A 20,565-nucleotide genomic window follows, 5' to 3' on the forward strand; every position below is an offset into this window, starting at 1 on the left:
CCTCACACATGTAATCATACACTCCCTTAAGCACTCCAAACAGGCAGGTATGATTCTCAAGCTTGATCTTTCAAAAGCTTTTGATAAGCTCAGTTGGACATATATTCAAAAAATGTTAAATGCTTTTGGTTTCTCTCCTATGTGGGTTCGTTGGATTATGAGTCTCAGCTCCACAACCTTCTTCTCTATTCTCGTGAACAACATCCCCTCCTGTCCCTTCAGTCGCTCTAGAGGAATTCGGCAAGGCAACCTCTCTCCCCATTCCTCTTTGTGTTAATGGCGGAAGGCTTGGGGCGCCACATCAAACATGCCCTCCTCACCCAGCAGCTCAAAGGTCTTTCCATTCACAACTCTCCGGCAATAACTCATCAACAGTTTGTTGATGACAACATGATTTTTGGCTACCCGTCTATCCAGGAAGCCTCCCTGTTCAAATCCCTGCTAAATGACTTCTCTAAGGCTTCAGGAACTAGCATCAATAAGGCTAAATCGCAGATTTTTTTCTTCCATACTCCCCCTGTCGTGTAGCATGCCATAGCCCGTATATTGGGTTTATCCATAGACTCTCTCCCTTCCAAATATCTTGGAGCCCCCCTTATTGATTCGGCCATCAAGCATTCCTCCTAGCACATCCTCATCGAGAAGCTTGAATCCCGCCTCAACCTATGGACGCACAGAACGCTGAATATTGCAAGTCGTTTGGTGCTCATCAAAGCTGTGTTACAGGCAATACCGCTTTATTTATTCTCTATCCTTGTAGCACCTAAGTGGGTTATTAAAAGAATAAGGGATCTACAACGCAACTTTCTTTGGGGGACTATAGGCACAAACCGCAAATGGGCCCTGGTAAAATGGACCACAACTTGTATGCCCAAAGAAAAAGGAGGCATTGGCCTGAGGAATCCCAACCACAGCAATGCCATCATGTGTGCCAAAATCTGGTGGCAATGGCTCTCTTCCCCCAACAAGCCATGGGCAGCCATTTGGACTGCCAAATACGCCAATCATCGGCCACAGGAGGAGCTCATCAAATTCACTCCCACTGCAAAAGGTTCACTCATATGGAATTCTGCCAAGCGACACTTCTTGTTGATTCAAAAACACCGTTTTTGGGAAGTAAGAAATGGTAGAATAGCTCGGTTATGGACGGATGCCTGGAACTAATTGCCAACGCTCAACACCATTCTTAACCGCTTCCAAGCTATATCATGGGGGAACAACAACAGAAAGAGATTTGGCAACATTGGACTTAGGAGACAGAGCAAGGGTACATACAATGGAAGCAAAGTGACAGGCTAATCAAGAACACAAATCACCATTTTATGAATGATCTAGAAAGGGAGCTCCAAAAATGATGTATAAGATATTCCGATGGCAGGGACATTCTTCGATTGGGTTACAGGCCTAAAGGAACCTTTTCCACCTCAGAGGCTCACAAAATCATATGCAGAGAACCTTTGCCCCCTAATACCATTTGGGGTAGAATATGGGCATCAAGCACCTGGCCCAAAGTCTCTCTCTTCCTCTGGCTGGTTGGGCATCAAAAAATTCTCACATGGGACAAGCTAAGGTGAAGAAACTACCATGGCCCTTCAATTTGTGTCAATTGTAACTCTCGGGAGGAAAATCTCCAGCACCTTCTGGACTCATGCACTTTGGCCAATCATTTATGGGAGAAGGAAAGCTTCAGATGTCAAAGGAGATGCAGAGTGTCGGACGACATCACCAATTCCATACGCCATTGGCAAAAGAATCCCTACAAAAGTGAAATTCTCAATCATTTATGGAGGATGATTCCCAAGCTCCTTCTCTGGTGCATTTGGAAAGAAAGGAACAAGCGCATATTCAAAGATCAAAGCTCTCCATTAGAAATCATCTGGAGCAAATTTTGTTTGAATCCCAAAGAGACTCTGGCGCTCCATACCTGGACGCAGGACGACCTTCCCACTCTAGATAATGAGAATGCCATCTGGGCTAACTGGAACATGTAACTCCCTCATGAAATTCACAATCATGCCTCCCCAAAGAGCATCAATATAAAAAAGGATTTTTGGAAAGCTCCCCCAAAGCACACATTCAAGCTCAACTTTGATGGAGCTTCAAAGGGAAACCCTAGAAAAGCAGGATTTGGTGGAATATTCAGAAATAACACAGGCTTGCCCCTACTTGTTTACTTTGGAAACATAGGATGGGACACCAATAATTCGGCTGAGTTGGAGGGTCTCTGGCAAGGTCTCCTCCTCTCATGGAAACACAACTTCCATCCCCTAAAGATCGAAGGTGATTCCTTAATCCTAATCAACATGGCCAAACAGCTCCTAAATGGATCTCATGTGAGGAAAATTGCCACTAGTTGGAGACTCGAAGCAAGATTGGAGGCCATAGAACAAGTGCTTCTCAACAACCGGGCCATCATCTTCAATCATATTAAGAGGGAAGGCAACAAGGTCGCTAATCTTCTAGCCAACTTGGGTGTGGAAACTGAGCATACTCTAATCATAGGAAATCTAGACATAATACTGAAACATGATCAAGAACAAGAATGCAAACTTTTGGTCCAAAGGGATGCTGCCCCCTCGGATGCGGGTGTTTAAGTCTACCTTAAATGCGATGGGACTGGAGTGGGCTAAGAATGGCTGCCACCTGCTAGCCCTGTACAGCGAAGCCATTTCCATGTGGCCGAATGATCACAAGCAGGTGGGTTTCGTTCGGCTTAAAGGAATGTGTGTAGGCGACTTTGATTCACCTTTCACCTCTGCACGCTCTGTCATGTTTTGGCTCTCGGCTCCCATGAATGCCAGAGTAATGGCAGGAGCGTCTCGAGGCAGGGGAATGGCCATTAAAACTAGACTCCGCCATGGGTTTCTTCAGGTGTCCCTTATGTTATGTCTGATGGGCTCTTGCTCTGCTAGCTCAGAGAAGCTACCTCTGTCAATTTCCTTGACTCCCTCTGAAGCTTTGGGCTCCCGTCCGTTTGTTTGTTCGTCTGGCCTTAGTCTTACCTCCCCGGTGGTTCATTCTAGTATCCACAAGGGCGTTGCCACTGCAGTCATGCCTTGACCCTCCCAAAGGATGTTAAACCGTAGAGGAACCTCTTGAGGTGTGCCTTCTCGCCCTTCGTCCAGTGAATTCACTTCCAGCTATCACCCTCGCACTCGTAGTGGGAGAGGGTGCTTTCTGTGGCCCAGTCAATTCCTTAAGCCCAGCTCTCCAGGTTCCTCGTCTTCGCCCTCGCTCGGTTCTGCAATCTTCACTTTCAACTGTACCCTGAACCGTGCTCGGATTACAACCCATGTCTTAGTGCTCTTTCTCGAGGAAGCCCAAGAAGAGGGAGAGTCTAGTGTTCTTTAGGATGACCCAGGCTTAGTTTCTGTGTTGAATTTAGGCTCCCCGCGAGCCATGGAGACTCCAGCAAGCAATGTCAATGACACAGTGATGGAGTCAACGGCCCCGGGTTCGATTGCAAACGAGGATGCTCAAGCTCAGGATCTGGCCGATGGTGGTTGGTGCACGATCGTGGAGGAGCCTCTTGACACCTAATTCAAGCTCTACAACTTCGTATCAGGTTATACGGCCCAGCATCGAGGGCTTTTTGTCATTGTTGATATTTTTTGTAACTGCTATTGCATCGAGGTTAAATATGCATGTTTTTTGTAAAGTTGGTAAGCTCAGCAAGGCCAAGATGGGTAACTCTGGCTCCCCTATGCAGGACTGCACAACTTGGTCTTGTCCAAACTCTCTGTTCTTGACAATTTTTTGTTTCAAGCTACCTTTCCTTCTAGGCAACTGTTTCTTATGCTAGTCATGATGTAACTGTACACCTTTAATGTGAATAATAGAATAGTCTTATTTAGAAAAAGAAAGAAAAAAAAAGCGTTGAAAACAAACAACTTATATTAATAAATTAAATTATTTTAATTGTTTAAATAGTTTGAAAAATAAGATAAAAAATAGTAGCATGTTTAAATTATGTTTTGCAATGCACAATAAAATTTAATAACAAAATTTAAAAGCATCGAAAACAAACAACTTATATTAATAAATTTGATGAATATAATTATGATGAAATATATAACATAAAAATTAAAAACTACAAATACTATATATACTTTAAATGGGATAATTGGACGACCCTTAATCATTCAGAGTGATGGCATTGAGGGTTATGTGTAGTATTTATATAAAGTTATTTTATATTTTAACTTTTTAGAATAATCACTAATATTTATATAAAATTATTTTATATTTTAAATTTTTAGAATAATCACAATATTTATATAGAGTTATTTTATATTTTAAATTTTAAATTTTTAGAATAATGTTGTGATTCTTTAAATAGTTAGAAAAATAAGATAAAAAATTATAGCAAGTTTAAATTATATTTTGTAATGTATAATAAAATTTTTACAATGAAATTTAAAAGCCTTGAAAACAAACAATATATATTAATTGTTATGAAATTAATGTATTTATAATAAAATACATAGAATCATAAGAAATTAAAAATTGAAAATGTTAAATATATTTTAAAATATAGAAAGAATATGAATTTTTTATTTTGAAAGGTTATAAGGAAGTAAAATATTTAATTTTTTTTTTAAAGTTTAGTAATTTTTGTTTTAAATATTCTTTATCTAACATATAAATAAATATCATATATCAATGCAATATCTCATTTAATAATAATCATAAAATTATTTATTATTATAATAAATATTTAAAAAAATTATTATTTCTATATTCATATTTTTTTAATAATATAATAATAAGATGTATGAAAATAATTATTTATAAATAGCTTATATCATAATTAGGTTTGGAAAAATTGATTGTAAATTTATGTAAGATTCAAGTACATTCCATTAATTCTATAAATTCATATAACATTAGAGTTAGCTCCACTAATTATACTTCGCTAATTTTTCAACTTCTAAGTATTCTCTTCTAGTTAGGGTTGTGCTTTCGATTTATGTTATATGTCGTTATGTCAAAGCATGTAAACAACAAGGAACAACTATAAGAACTATTCAAAATCTCTTTTTGGAGTTTTAAATTATTCTCTCTTTAAAATTTGTAAATATGCATATTTTCAAACGTATTGCTTAATACATTAAGGTTGTGGATATAAACTCTACCTCTACAAATTTCTAGGTGTAAATAGACACAAGGTCATATCTTACAAGAAATAAGAGCCTTGTAATGTAACATTGGAAATGAAAAATGTTTATGTATATTCACATATACATATTAATTCAAACAAAACTACACATGTATCTAGCGCATGTCATCACATGTGTTGGAAAAAGGCTATTTTCAATGTAGGCTTGGTCCAATTAGGCCAACTCTTTCACACTAATATCATGACATGTAACATTTTTGATAGGTTTCAAGGTTAGAGTGGTAAGATGTCAATATTATTTGATGTAAAAAATTTCATGTGCATTAATTTTTTTAGTTCACAAACATGCTCTAATGCTTGTACCCATCCATTGCAATATTTTGTGTTTGAGAAGATGGAAGCACATATTAAATTGTGTTCATGCATACTTCAACATTTATGTCCATTTCCCAACATATTATGTGCCAATTTTTAGTGTTACATGTGCCATGAATGCCCATTAGCTTGATAATTGTAATGGAAGCCTAATTGGTTTCATGTAGATATTGTGGCACACCCACAACATAGAAGAGAAATAAATAAATAAAAACAAAACTTAAGAATCTAATGAAATTGAACCTTAATCTTGTAAGTGAAATTTAGTGTTATAGATACAATACATAAAATAGTTAGTAACAAACCCTTATGCGTTCTCTTTTTATGTCATATTATTTTGCACAAAGCAATTCAATAAGATTTTATAGTTTATTTTGAAGTAGACGAAAAAAAACTTCTGTCTGGTCTCACATAGAAAATTTTGGATTTAAAGTAGCTTCAGTGTTATGTACCACATATTTGAATATAAATCATGGAAAAGATGCAAAGGATAATAAACCCTTAAGGAATGAAAACACCTTACAAATGATCCTTTTATGGAAGGAATCCACTCCTATTCATGTGCCTCTTTAGGGGGGAACCTCCTAATGATATAAACTCCACATACAATAATATTCCACACTCTCATAAAGATGAATCTATCATTGTTTATATATATCTAGAGAACACTAATCATACAACCTTATAACTACCTAGTGGACCTTCTTTAATGAGACTCCATTAAATATACTCATGTTAAATACCATAATAAGCCTTGTTTAATGTTATAGTGGGCCTAGTCCAAATTACATGGAATTACCTCCATTATTACTACTTTACTATGGGCCCTTCATCTAGCATTACATTCTTTACCTCCATTATTACTACTTTACTATGGGCCCTTCATCTAGCATTACATTCCTAAAGATAGTTTCAACATTAAAAGACACTAATTATTTGAAAATGTGGTTAATGTTTATTCCATGGCAATTCACATCCCACAACATACTATTTCTTCTCCACTCCTATTCATGTGCCTCTTTATGGGGAAACCTCTTAATGAGCTAAACTCCAAATACAATAATCTTCCACACTCTCATAAAGATGAATCTATCATTGTTTATATTTATCAAAAGAAAACTAATCATACAACCTTATAACTACCCAGAGGACCTTCTTTAATGAGACTCCATTAAATTTACTCGATGTTAAATACCATAGTAAACCTTATTTAATGTTATAGTGAGCCTAGTTAACATTACATGGAATTACCTCCACTATTACTACTTTATTATGGGCCCTTCATCTAGCATTACATTCCTAAACATAGTTTCAACATTAAAAGACACTAATTATTTGAAAACGTGGTTAATGTTTATTCCATGGCAATTCACACCCTTCAACATACTATTTCTTCTAGAAAACGGAAAATGCATTGTAAAATATTTAGGACTTGCAAGTCCAACTACCGTTAGTTAACCAAAAGTAATGTATAAATTTATTTTAACTTTAAAGATAATTTCAACTTTATCTATTTTTAAAGACCTTTTTTCCTCTTAACTAAATAATCAAGAGTAATAGTAATTTCAATTTGATCTCTTCTAAAACTCTTTGTTCTATATTAACTAAACTATCAGTTTATTTTCTTCCTCTTTTATATATAAATACAATATATTTTTTAAATTAATATTTATGTTTTTTTATTTCTTTTCATATTTTCTTTTTTTAGATTTAATAATATTTATTAAATAAAATATGCTAATTATATACTAATTTCTTATTTTATTAGAAATGTTTATTTATATATTTTTAATCTCTCCAATATTATTTTAAAGAAAATTCTAGCTTCTTAATTTATTTATTTACTATTTGACCAAAAATAAAATAATTTTAATATTGTTTTTCTTATATTAGAATTGTTTATTTAGATTTTATTCATTTACTATTGGACCAAAAAGAAAATAATTATAATATAATTTCTTAAAATTTTTATTTATATTTTATAATCTTTGAAATGTTAATTAAAAAAAAAAAACTATTTAGTTAGTTTTTTCATTTATTATTAGACCATAAATTATAATAATTATAGTAATTTTGATTCGATATTTTTAATGAGTTTTATTATTTATGACTACTTGGAGTTTACCATTGCATCTTTACTATAATAATGCAATTTGTTGATTTCACTATTCATCTTTTTCCTAATAATAAACCTCAATAAGAATTTGAAGTATCATCCTAAAATAACAATTTGTCCAGAGTAAATTACTTTAATCATGAATCACAAAAACTTCCATTATAAAATATCAATTTCATTATTTAATAAAAAACATTAATTATAAAATTTTAATAATTCTAATTTCATAATTAAAAAAAATTCCAATACCTCCCCACCATAAATAAATAAACAAAACTTGGCGCTACCTTAACTCATTTCAGATCCCTAAACATACATATTAAAGGAATATTCCCGAGAAATATAGTTTGTTTCAAAGTTGATTAACAACGAACATACATATTACTTAGGATTTGTGGGGAATGAAGATACACGTTAGCTAAACGATCATGTTTGTTAAATTCGGTGAGATAATGACTCGGAATTTAAGAAATAATGTTATAAAAACGTTTTCGATATTTGTCCCGACGATAAAAGTAAACCTCCTTGACTTTACTACTCAATCACATGTAAAAATGTACCCATCAAACCTCCTTGACTTTACCACTCAATCGATGTAAAAATGTAACCATCGTGTGAAAATGGCATGATAACTCTCATTGCAATCACATGTAAAAATGTAACCATCATGTCAACATGGCATGAAAAAACTCATTGTTTCAAATGATTAACTTGATATAAGTCTTGATTTTCCCAACAATAAAGTCCTTTACTATTTAACGTGAGGAATGCAAGGGATTTCGTTATAATAATTCATTTTCAATTAAAAAAAATAGGAATAATTAATGAAGATATTTTATGAAGTTTAGAGTCTTATAATTAAGATTATCACTTAGGGTTTGGTTTTTTAATTATATAATTGTGAAGTCAGAATTATTTATTATTATATGATTTATTAAGATGGTTATTTATAGTTTGTGACCTAGAATTTTATGTAAATAGATTATTTAATGTATTATTTAATTTAAGTTTAAATTAGGTATTTTGGTTATAAATGTTTTTTTTAAGTTTAAGAATATATAATTATATTTTTGAAAATATATTATTAAAGTAATTAAATATTTTTCGAGTAAGAATTATATAATTGAGGGATAAGTATTATATGATTGTTTAAAATTATAAAGAATTATTGTGTTAAGAGGCATTCTCTAGTTTAGTATGGAAGATATGTTGTGATGTCTTATTTTCTCTCCGGATCACATAATTATATAAGCCCAAATAAACTCCACTATCAAAGAGTATTGTATTAATGATCAAATTACTTTTTTATATATGTGCAATTTGTTATCACTCCGTAATTTTTGAGGTTGCAGAAAAAATCACAAAGAACCACTTTGGACACTAAGAATCTAGACCTTCCAATTTCAGAGAGGGATTTTTCTTTATGATTTAGCTTTGTTTGACTGAAGGTATTAGGGTAGTTATTAAGTTTAGGTTTGGGTTTTTTTCATTGTCCGGTTGAAACAAGGAAGAGAGGCCATTGGGCAAATGCAATCATGGGTTTAAGGTGATCAAATATAGAGTTTACATGCTAAACTTATAGGGTAGGTTAGGAAAATTCACTGGATCCTTTAAGATCTATGGTGTGAAGGAGAGGAAAAGATTTAGATGTCCAATTGAAAAGCAAAGCAATTAAGAATTTTTATTTTAATCTTCAGCGGAAAACATAAAAAATATGCTTAAGCCAGAGACAGAGTGTACATTCAAACAAATTATGTTCTTTAACTTCTTAGAATAATTCAGATTTTTGAATCACGTATGAGAATAAAAAGAAAACAATTTGACAAATAGAGATGCATTTCACAAATAAAAATGGCAGAAGAATCCTGTAATGAGTACACTACATTACTGAAAATCTAATCAATGCACTGCATTATTGAAAAATCTGATCAATGGTGGCCCTGCGAGCTACTTTACAATACAAGTCATTTTCTTCAAACAAGTCCCAGCCACTTATAAGTCTTATTACAACATATTTATAGATTTTCTACTGAACTAATATTAGATTCAGAAAAGGATTGATTTACAAAATATTCTCTAATAATTTATGGAAAAATTAACTAAAATTTATTACAAATAATATCTACCAAAAACATGTAGATATTTCCAAAATATAACTAAGTAATAGGAAGTCCATACTAATTCTGATTTTCTTTTCAAAATTTAAAGTGAATAGTTTCTATGGTTATTTCTAGAAAAATTATGCATAGTAAACTAAAGATAAAATAATATCTCTAATTTATCTACTAGAAACTTTGAACTGCCTCCAAGTATTATGCATTGAATTCTGTAATTTCTTCACCGACCATTGGAAATATGATGTTTGATCTTTGGATGCTAGATGTCTTAGACTGATCTTCATGCGCTTCTGCAAATAGGTTTGAAACTGTTTTTACAAAATCAACGAACTCCCCTCTTAAATTTGATTGCTCTGCCATTGAGTTTTATTTCTGTAATTTTCTTGGTTTTCATCTTCCTTTAAATACTTTATGTTGTCACAAAATATTTGGGAAAAGAAATATGTTTTTGAATAATATTTCCAAATATTTTGATAGAATTCATAATTTAAATTTCAAAATATTTATTTTCAGTCATTTATAAAACCAATTTTCAAATAAATGTGTTGTTTCCAAAATCCATGGCTTGTTTTCTAAACCCATGGACTTTGAAACCCATGTGTTGTTTCTCCTTTCACCTTCCTCTGTAAATTCATTTCATATCTATAATTTCCTTTTACCCTTGTAGAATATTTGGATGGATTTCCAAAACTATGCATTGTTGTAAAAAACTGTGTTGTTTCTCCTTTCACATGTACCTATAAATTCTATTTACACCTGTAAGTTCTGTTTTACTTAGCCTTCTATCTGTAAAACACATTTACATTAGTGTCATTTTCGTTCAACTTCCCATCCATAAAAATATTTCATAAACTATGAAATATTTCTCTATATACTTCTAACTCTGTAAAATTTTCATAAATTTATGACCTGTAAATTTCATTTAATCTTAGTCATATTTGACTCATCCTCCTTTTAATTTTATGGGTAGCTTCATTTCAAAAATATATCCAACCTTAAATCCAATTAATAACCATATTTTACTTAGCCTCCTTTTTAATTTTACCTGTAGCTTCATTTCAAAAATATATCCAAGATTAAGTCCAATTAATCGAATGGAAAATGAACTTCCCGCAATATATCATAAATGTCCTTATGCTAGATATAATGATATTTAAATCATTGTAAAAATGGTTTTTCAGAGAGGGCTAGGTAGGAAGTGGTTTAGGAGGAGGTGGTCTGATTTAACAGGAAGGTGACAGCTGTAAGAAAGGGTAAAACTGAAAACAAATTTTTAGACTCCCCTTTTGGTTTAATTTCTAGGGTCCAAAATATATTTATAATCATTTATTTTAATTTTCACATATCTCGAGGCTTTTTAACATTGGGGGAAAATTAATGCATGAAGTGTGGGGTGGGGCCATAGGTTTTGACTTTTGAATTTATGACTTTGGTTGACGCGTAATAAATATGTTTCCAATGTTTTAGAGTTTGGATTTATTTATTATTTTTTAATTTTGATAATTCTAATAAATAATTTCTCACTTAGGCTTCTTCTTTGCTTGCGGTTTTGAGAATAAGACTTTATCTTGATCTACCTTTTAATCTGAAAGTCAATTTGAAGCACTAGATATACCGTTGGAAAACTGCTTGTGATCACTTTACCATGAAAACAACTACCATATGATGTGATCTAGAATTTATATGCAAACAAGCTCCCAAATATCCAAACTTTGTCTTTGCCACAAGACTTCAAGCACTAAATGGCTCATTGGACAAGCAAACCTTTAAGCTATGACACCTAGTGATTCACAGTCTAAAATTTACCAACAAATTTCCAAAATAGATCACTGAACAAACAGATTACCTATATTATAGGACCCTAATAATGGCTCCAATGGGAATGGAATCCTCCCAGTGAGGTGACAAAGAACACAGTAGACTAGTAGCCTGACCCATTGGGCTAATCCTAAGCCTGCAAAATGCTTTGCCATGAAGCCACTATAATTGAAAAGCTTTGCCATTAAGCCACTGTAACTGAAAAGCAATTGATGTTAGGATATTTCCACACATAGGAAATAGTTAAGTACAACTTGGTCTAGTATAGAGTTAGGTATAGAGTTAGGTAAAGTGTGTTTCTTTACCTTGTACATTTTGTAACATACAATTCGACGGTCACGATATGTAGTGATCCGACGGTTCATTCTCTCCTCGGTATTACTGACACTTGATCCGTGGCTTGACACCCGATTGGTCCATGATTTCTATTTAAAGCGCATGGAGGGTCATTTGTAGGGTAATCCGTGCATGAGAGAAGCATATGTAAATTTTCATTCTTTTATTAACAAATTGACTGAAGTGGCCACGTTGGCTCAGGCCGTGGACTGTTTCCCTCTTTGAGGGTTTTAACCACGTCAAAATACTGGTGTATTGATCTGCGATCTGGTTGTGAGCGGTGTCCTTTGTGTTCTGTCTGAGGAACTTACCCTGTAAATTCCTACAATTGATAATCTATTCTACTCTTCAAATTGAATCAAATGCATTCTCTAAACTTAAATATGAAATGTATGCTGAAAAATGAAAAGAATGCTCAAAGATTGGAGCTTATTCATTTTTCAACATACATTTCATATTTAAGTTTACAGAATTAGAGGTTGTGTGAAAATAATTTTTATCACAAAAAGTGATGGGTGGAAAAATGAATTTAATTGTTTTTTATTATTGGTCTCATACTAAGTGGAAAAGAGAATTATCTAGAATACTCAAGGAAAATTGAGTGTACATTGATCTTCAATGATTTTTGTGATGTCATTTATGATAGCCATATTAAACTTATGAAAATGACAACAAATAAAGAAACATTATTTTTTTTAATTGCTACTTGCATAAGTGAAGATGTGAGTCAACATATTAGGTTTATTAAAAAAATTTGGACTCATTCAAAGAAGTTGAAATATGTATATGATTTATATTCAAATTTCATAAATGAAGCTAATTCATTTTTTGATGTAACTCTTCATCCTTGAAATGAGAGAGATAATGATATCATGGCTTTCTCTTCCAAAATTAAAGGCATCATGAATTATGTTTAAGCTATTGGTGTGATTATAGACACTTCTCTCATAAACTTCATTGAGGCTCTCTACCCCCATGGTCTCACTATCTTGAGTCACTTCAAGCTAGTGGACAACTAAGATCTCTTGATTTAATTAACGCCTTGTTGGAGAAAAGTATAGAATGTGAGAAGGATTCTTGGAAGAAGAAAACTCAATCCACTAGAAGAATTGTTTTCCTTGCTAAAAATGAAAGAATCAATCACATCATTCTCCTAGAGCATATTGTAGTAAGAAGTGAAAAAAAGAAGAATTTTAGAGGTAGTGGGTAGGAAAATCAAAGCCAAATGTCTAATTTTTACTATGTTTATTGTAGTAAGAATTGGTATTAGGCAAAAACATGTGGAATCTCACAGGATAAGATTAAAAAGAAGTAAGAATACAAGGAAGACAAAGATAAAGCCTCTAAATCAACTCATTTGGTTTTTTTCTCATTAAAATATTGACATAAACAAATATTTATTGAAAATTCAGTTTGAATCTTAGAGAGACGCCCTATTGTTTAACATCTAACATCTGAGGTACTTGTGTTATGTATTTCTAGAAATATTTTCCAAAGAATTGAATGATAATGTAAATGATTAAATGTATTTTGTAAATAAATCCAAGTTGAAACTATCATGTTCTCATATTTTATTTTTTATGATTTGAGTTGCGAAAAGCTTACAATCTCTTGTTCACATTTTACAACAAGCCCATTCCATTCACATATGTCGATGGAAAATTTGAAATGAGGAGGAACATAGACTTGCAATATTTGGAACTATCATGTTCAAATTACATGGATTCTCATATTTTAATATTTTATGATTTGAGTTGTGAAAAACTTACGGTCTCTTGTTCACATTTGACAACGGGCCCATTCCATTTACATATGTCATGGAAATTTTGAAATGAGGAGGACAAATTGTTGAAATTGGAGGGCACATAATTATACACATGTTTCTCACTCGGCTAAAAGTACATTGGCTTCTGGTATTTTGTGGTATACTGGATTTGTTTGCGGTCAGACTCACGATCTCTGAAATTGACAAGCTAGCGGCTGGGCCATCCTATTTCCGAACGACTTGAACGTGTATAACACGCAATGGACCTCTGCTCGATACTTCTGATTGACCATCTTGATTTTTTTCTATATCTTAAACCTCAAAATTATGTAGAAAACGCTGACCATCCCCGGCCTGGATTTCTGAGGGTTGCAGGGATCCCGGAATGTAACATCGGCAACCTGGCAGACATCGTATTTGAGCTTTTCCAAAACACGATCCAAGGGTTCACGTTGGGATTATCATCATTATTTACCAGAACATACGCGGATTCAACGCTATCCCACACTCCTAACCCTATTATCTGCTTCCCGTCCAGAGACTCATAGGAGGAGGAAGACAATATACCCTTGAGCCGAACGAAGTAGGACTTGAGTATGGCCAGGCAGCTGTACGAAATCATATCCTGTATCTTCGAGCTTGCCGTGTAGATTCTTCTGAGGCTAACAATGTCTCCCAGGGATAACTGAGCAAAGGGAACCCCTCTGCTTATTTCCCGTGAAGTCAACCGGAACCAACCGGAGTCCACTATTTTGACTGCGCTGGTCATCCCCTTTGTGAATGCTGCTGCCTGATTATCATAACGAATCAATTAGTCAGGGCCTAGATTTTTTCTCATCCAATAAAATGCTAAACTTATAAAATGTTAAACTTAGGTTGATTGGAGATTTCAGAAATCTAAAATTAATTTAATCGGAGTCCACTATTTTTACTATGTTTATTGTAGTAAGAATTGGTATTAAGAAAAAACATGCAGAATCTCATGGGATAAGATTAAAGAGAAGTAAGGACACAAGGAAGACAAAGATAAAACCTCTAAATCAACTCATTTGGTTTTTTTCTCATTAAAATATTGACATAAACCAATATTTATTGAAAACTTAGTTTAAGTCTCAGAGAGATGCCCTATTGCTTAACATCTGGGCTACTTGCGTTATGAATTTCTAAAAATATTTTCTGAAGAATTGAATGACAATGTAAATGATGAAGTGTGTTTTATAAATAAATCCAATTTCCAACATGCAATATTTGAAACTGTCATGCTCAAATTACATGGATTCTCATATTTTAATTTTTTATGATTTGAGTTGTGAAAAACTTACGGTCTCTTGTCCACATTTGACAACGGGCCCATTCCATTTACATATGTCGATGGAAAATTTGAAATGAGGAGGAACATAGTCTTCCTAATGAGATGGGATGATGACAAATTGTTGAAATTGGAGGGCACATAATTATACACATGTTTCTCACTCGGCTAAAAGTACATTGGCTTCTGGTATTTTGTGGTATACTGGATTTGTCTTGCGGTCAGACTCACGATCTCTGAAATTGACAAGCTAGCGGCTGGGCCATCCTATTTCCGAACGACTTGAACGTGTATAACACGCAATGGACCTCTGCTCGATACTTCTGATTGACCATCTTGATTTTTTTCTATATCTTAAACCTCAAAATTATGTAGAAAACACTGACCATCCATCCATCTGTGAAAGATTGCAGCTCTGAAATATAACGGATTTTTGTTTCATTGACTTTATATTTGAAACCCCGGCCTGGAATTCTGGAGGTTGCAGGGATCCCTGAATGTAACATAGGAAACCTGGCAGACATCGTATTTGAGCTTTTTAGCCCCCAGGCTTTTCCAAAACACGATCCAAGGGTTCACGTTGGGATTATCATCATTATTCACCAGAACAGACGCGGATTCAACGCTATCCCACACTCCTAACCCTATTATCTGCTTCCCGTCCAGAGACTCATAGAAGGAGGAAGATAATATACCCTTGAGCCGAACGAAGTAGGACTTGAGTACGGCCAGGCAGCTGTACGAAATCATATCCTGTATCTTCGAGCTTGCCGTGTAGATTCTTCTGAGGCTAACAATGTCTCCCAGGGATAACTGAGCAAAGGGAACCCCTCTGCTTATTTCCCGTGAAGTCAACCGGAACCAACCGGAGTCCACTATTTTGACTGCTCTGGTCTTCCCCTTTGTGAATGCTGCTGCCTGATTATCCTAACAAATCAATGAGTCATGGCCTAGATTTTTTCTCATCTGATAAAATGCCAAACTTATAAAATGTTAAACTTAGGTTGATAGGAGATTTCAGAAATCTAAAATTAATCTAAAAAAATTAGATCACGTAGATTCAACCCAAGCCCATTGGCAATGGATTCCCCTTTCGAGACGGCAAACACAGCAACCTGCACATACAATATAATAAATTAGTAGAAGGCCGTCTCTGATCTGAAAACTAGAAAAACTGAAAATATTAATATAAATTCATCTAAATCTACCAAAGGTTAAATGGTATCAAATCTCTTCATACGTAAACCTTCTCAGAATGCTAGATCAAATTTGTTGTTCGCATACACATACCCATGATTGCTCGAGGCTCTTCAGAATGGCGACGTCAATGTTGTTTCCTTTTTCTAGCAGAGCGGCCACTCTGGCCATGTGGGTAACCGCGTCCTGAATGTCGCAGCCATGTTGAGGCTCGTATATACCAAATGAAATCCACATTCTGCTTCCAGATTGGGTCTGCTGCGGCTGGTTACAGGAGGAAAGTGGAGTCATCATTTTCGTTCTTGGACGGGAGGGGATGATCTGTGGTACGCTAGATCTGTTTATATGGAATTGTCAATGGCAGGGTGTGTGCTCCGTTGGCAACCATGGCGCGACTGGATCCATCACTTGGACGCATGATGCCGTCCCCGACCACGGCAAATAGGTTGAATATAGTGAAAATAAAGATCCCACGTTGATAAGGATAAGTCGAGGTAGGGGGGCCAACCTTAATCATACTTCCAGGTACAACTGGGCATAACGGGACCACCATTACTCAATCATCATTGACAGTGTGCTTGAGATTGTTAGGGTTAAGGGCTCGGTACTTGGTTCCATTCATACAAAGTTATTTTAAATATAAATTGATAGGGTTTAATTGTTTAAATAATTACAAAATTAAGATAGAAAATTATAATATATTTGTTTCAGAGTATAAGTGTAAGAATGTTTTATAACAAAATTTAAAGACTTCGAAAACAAACCACATAATCGTTGATGAATGTCTTTATGGAAAAGTAGAGATAACTTATAGGGAAATTAAAATTTAAAACAATTAAAATATATTTTTATAGTGGGAATAATGGACCACCTTTATTTAAACATCTTTGAGTGTTAGGGTTGAGCGGTTGCTATTGAGCTATTTTATTTTAATGTAATGTTTATAAAAGTGATTTTATATTTTAAGATTTTATTATTTATTAAATTATTTTAATTGTTTAAATAGTTTGAAAGATAAGATAAAGAATAATATCTGGTTTAAATTATGTTTTAGAATGTAAATTAAATCTCGTAATGTTTATAAAAGTGATTTTATATTTTAAGATTTTATTATTTATTAAATTATTTTAATGGTTTAAATAATTTGAAAGATAAGATAAAGAATAATAACATGTTCAAATTATGTTTTACAGTGTATATTAAAATTTAATAATAAAATGTAAAGGTATTGAAAATAAACCACTTATATTAATAAATTAAATTATTTTAATAGTTTAAATAATTTGAAAAAAAAATAACATGTTTAAATTATGTTTTGTAATATACAATAAAATTTAACAACAAAGTAAAATTTAGAAACATTGAAAACAAACCATTTATATTAATAAATTAAATTGTTTTAATTGTTTCAATAGTATGAACGATAAGATAAAAATAGTGGCATGTTTAAATTATGTTTTGCAATGCACAATAGAATTTAATAACAAAATTTAAAGGCATTGAGAACAAGCAACTTATATTAATAAATTTGATGAATATAATTATGATGAAGTACATAGGATAAGAATTGTAAATTGAAATTATTATTATTATTATATATATATGTATGGGATAGCCCACCGGGCTTTGGATTGACGGTGAATGGGTGCCTTGTTAAGACACTCCTTGCGATAGGTCACCGGTTCAAATCCCCCGTGGGTACTTAGGTTAGTCTTAAAATAGAAAAAATATATATATATATGTATGGGATAACTGGACCATCCTTACTCAATCATTGAGAGTGATGGCGTTCAGGGGTATTTGGCTGATTTAATGTAGTAATTTAGTATTTATAAATTTATTTTACAATCTAAATTTTTAGAATAATGGTGTGATTGATTAAATATCAGAAAAATGTATATCTCCAGAATGTTATAAATATTTTATTTACCACAGTGAAAAACAAATTGAAGGATGATGGTTATTATCTGTTGCATTAATTAATATTTTTATATTGGTTAATGAAAATGAGAAATGATTTCCTAGTGACGAGGATATCATGTAACTTCTGAGGACGGAAGTTAAAAAAAGAAATAGTTGCTGAACCCTAACTACCTCCCCTAACCATGGATGGCTTCCAGGAAAAGGAAGGGCGGGGAGGAAAAACTGTGTTGTAGAGACAGGCAGTGGAAAAAAAGGGGATATAAACTTACTATGTCTGGTGATGATCAGATAGTGAGGGCGAAAAGCATGAGCAACCTGCAAAATATTGTACGTCTTTGAGCAAGCTAGGGGGGATTTGGTCTCGAAAGACAATCTCATGGTCGGGTGGTCTGACTAGCTATAGAATCAAAGGTGACCTCTTCCTCTAGAGTTACTTATTTGGAAGCAACACAGGTATGAGGTACCAATCGAAGACTGTACTAATATTTGAACTGAATTAGAAGTGTTTTTCTCTGCAAGAAATAGGATCGTAGGGTTATAACCAAAATAAATATAGTAAGTTTAGATAGTTTCTTTATATACAGGACTTCTAATTCTGAAACGCACAAGTAGAAGTGTAACTATCAAGGAGAGTTATTCTCAGTTAAAAAATTAATTAACAGTCTCTTTTTAGATAACTCTGTTCAGAATGGAAAGTTGAATTCGACTTAGTTGAACAACTTCGTTTCGACAGTATTTAGAATGCTGGTAGAGTGATTTTGTTGCAAGGAAAGACTATAGTTCTATTTCCAGTTCCATGCATTAAGGAAAAGATAGTTATGACCATAGGGAGGCAAACAAAATAGGCTACCTAGACTAATGAACTTTCAAATATCGAAACTGTATGATAACTTAAGGACTTTGTATTCAGTTCCTAAATAAAAAAATGGAAGCGGATAAGCTTTCTCATATGCAAGACTAAATATAGATCTGATAATAGAAGGCTCATTTGCAAATATTCTAAGGACAAATGTAGCAATAGAAAACAAAAAAGGAGAAGTGATAATAGTTGCTTCGTTCACAAGCAACTTAAAGACCATAACTAAACTAATAACGGTTGCTTATTTGCAAGAAACATAAGGACAATAAAGAACTATAATAGATGCCTCATTTGAAGTTATCTAAAGACAATGTTAGAGCATAATAACATGTTCTGAAGTAGAGAATGATTCTAGGGTGTGCGAATATGGGTCGCTCTGCCCCGTGGTGAGGGTTATGAGCCACGGATCAACCCAAGAAACCCTGAATTGGAGCATAACAGTGGACCCTATTTTTTTGGGTCATAGCTGAACCATTCTAGCAATAAAGCCCTCAAGGGATAAGAATAGAAGGCAACTGATAAAGAAATGGATGTCCGAGGGAAATATTAATGCAGTGACCTTGAGTGAAGGAGCACTAAAATTGTCAAACCATAAATTTGCACACTGTAGAAATATGACCAAACCCAAATGTAGATTAACGAAGGACTCTATAACTAAAACTTGTTATTAAATGTAAAGAACAAAGCTCTACGCTGGCTGAGGCCACTTTTCACTTTAAAAAAATACATAGTTTCAACACAGGTAAGACCATGAAATGCGAACAGTATATATATATATATATATATATATATTCATGCCAGCTTAAAAGAAAAACCAATAAGGTATTATATTTCACAACAGCAAAGAGGGTTCGATGCTGTGGGCATAATAATCACAGCCATGCACCATAGTTAACCACATTACAACCGAGAAGAGTTATATACAGTTCCACAACCTGAAACACCAGTATATTTACAAAATAATAAACGAACTGGAGTCTATATATGTCTATGTAGCTGTAAGCACTAAGCTCGTAAGGGGACACAACGCTTTTAATAATAGCTCTATGTAGAATGAAACCCTGGAAGGAAAGACCCTTCGATAAACTTGAGAAAGTCTTCTAAAACCCTTAACCTTAACTCTTTAGCCGAGGGCATTAGGCCGAAACAAATTTCATACCAGGAAACCCTTAAAGCAAACGCTAGAGGAGCGTTTTCCACCAGATGTGGCCTAGAGATTTCATGGGGGTCATCAGACAACCTGCATGGAGTCACAACCATAAGAAACATGGTTAGTGTAGCTGTTAACAATAACTGAGACAACAATAGAAAAATTAGGAAACTATTTTCCAATTCGAATATGCCTTACCCGGGGAATGTTGAGACCCCTATTGAAGGAGCAACTCTTTCTGGAGCAGCTAGGAGCCTTTGCAATACCCAGTTCATCCTGCAAGCAACATCAAACCCTCTTAAATGAAATCATGAATCGAGCAACAGTGAGTGAGCAGTGCTCCAGCTAAGTGAGTTAAGAAGATGAGTAAGAATAGCTCTATGAAAACACCATTTAGCTGAAGGACCCGAACACTATTCAATGCCAGCAATTTGAACGAAGATTTGGTATGCCTAGTTCACTGGAGCTACTAATGCAAGGG

General features: G+C 33.8%; 2 protein-coding genes across 3 annotated transcripts; both read right to left on the minus strand.

The window, feature by feature from the left end:
- Positions 1 to 13,682: 13,682 nt before the first annotated feature.
- Positions 13,683 to 14,430, minus strand: LOC149139621 (uncharacterized). Its single transcript, XM_089449670.1, has one exon. The coding sequence runs from the start codon at positions 14,413 to 14,415 to the stop codon at positions 13,972 to 13,974; it is 444 nt and encodes a 147-aa protein (XP_089305796.1). The 5' UTR covers positions 14,416 to 14,430; the 3' UTR covers positions 13,683 to 13,971.
- Positions 14,431 to 14,958: 528 nt separating this feature from the next.
- On the minus strand, positions 14,959 to 16,565 carry LOC149139622 (uncharacterized). 2 transcript variants are annotated; one of them, XM_089449671.1, is made up of 2 exons: positions 16,246 to 16,565; positions 14,959 to 16,070 (listed from the first exon to the last, which is right to left on the minus strand). In XM_089449671.1, the coding sequence occupies exon 2, from the start codon at positions 15,703 to 15,705 to the stop codon at positions 15,403 to 15,405; it is 303 nt and encodes a 100-aa protein (XP_089305797.1). In that variant the 5' UTR covers positions 15,706 to 16,070; positions 16,246 to 16,565; the 3' UTR covers positions 14,959 to 15,402. Both variants share the same exon structure in this region, with proteins under 2 accessions (XP_089305797.1, XP_089305798.1).
- Positions 16,566 to 20,565: the final 4,000 nt, after the last annotated feature.

This window comes from Pinus tabuliformis, chromosome X (genome assembly GCF_031772625.1).
Source record: "Pinus tabuliformis cultivar Carrire ecotype Pingquan chromosome X, CPIR1, whole genome shotgun sequence".
NCBI lineage: Eukaryota > Viridiplantae > Streptophyta > Pinopsida > Pinales > Pinaceae > Pinus > Pinus tabuliformis.

Coding starts and splice junctions, on each gene's coding strand:
- LOC149139621 (XM_089449670.1), bottom strand. CDS start 14,415: ATGACCAGCGCAGTCAAAATAGTGGACTCCGGTTGGTTCCGGTTGACT.
- LOC149139622 (XM_089449671.1), bottom strand. CDS start 15,705: ATGATTTCGTACAGCTGCCTGGCCGTACTCAAGTCCTACTTCGTTCGG.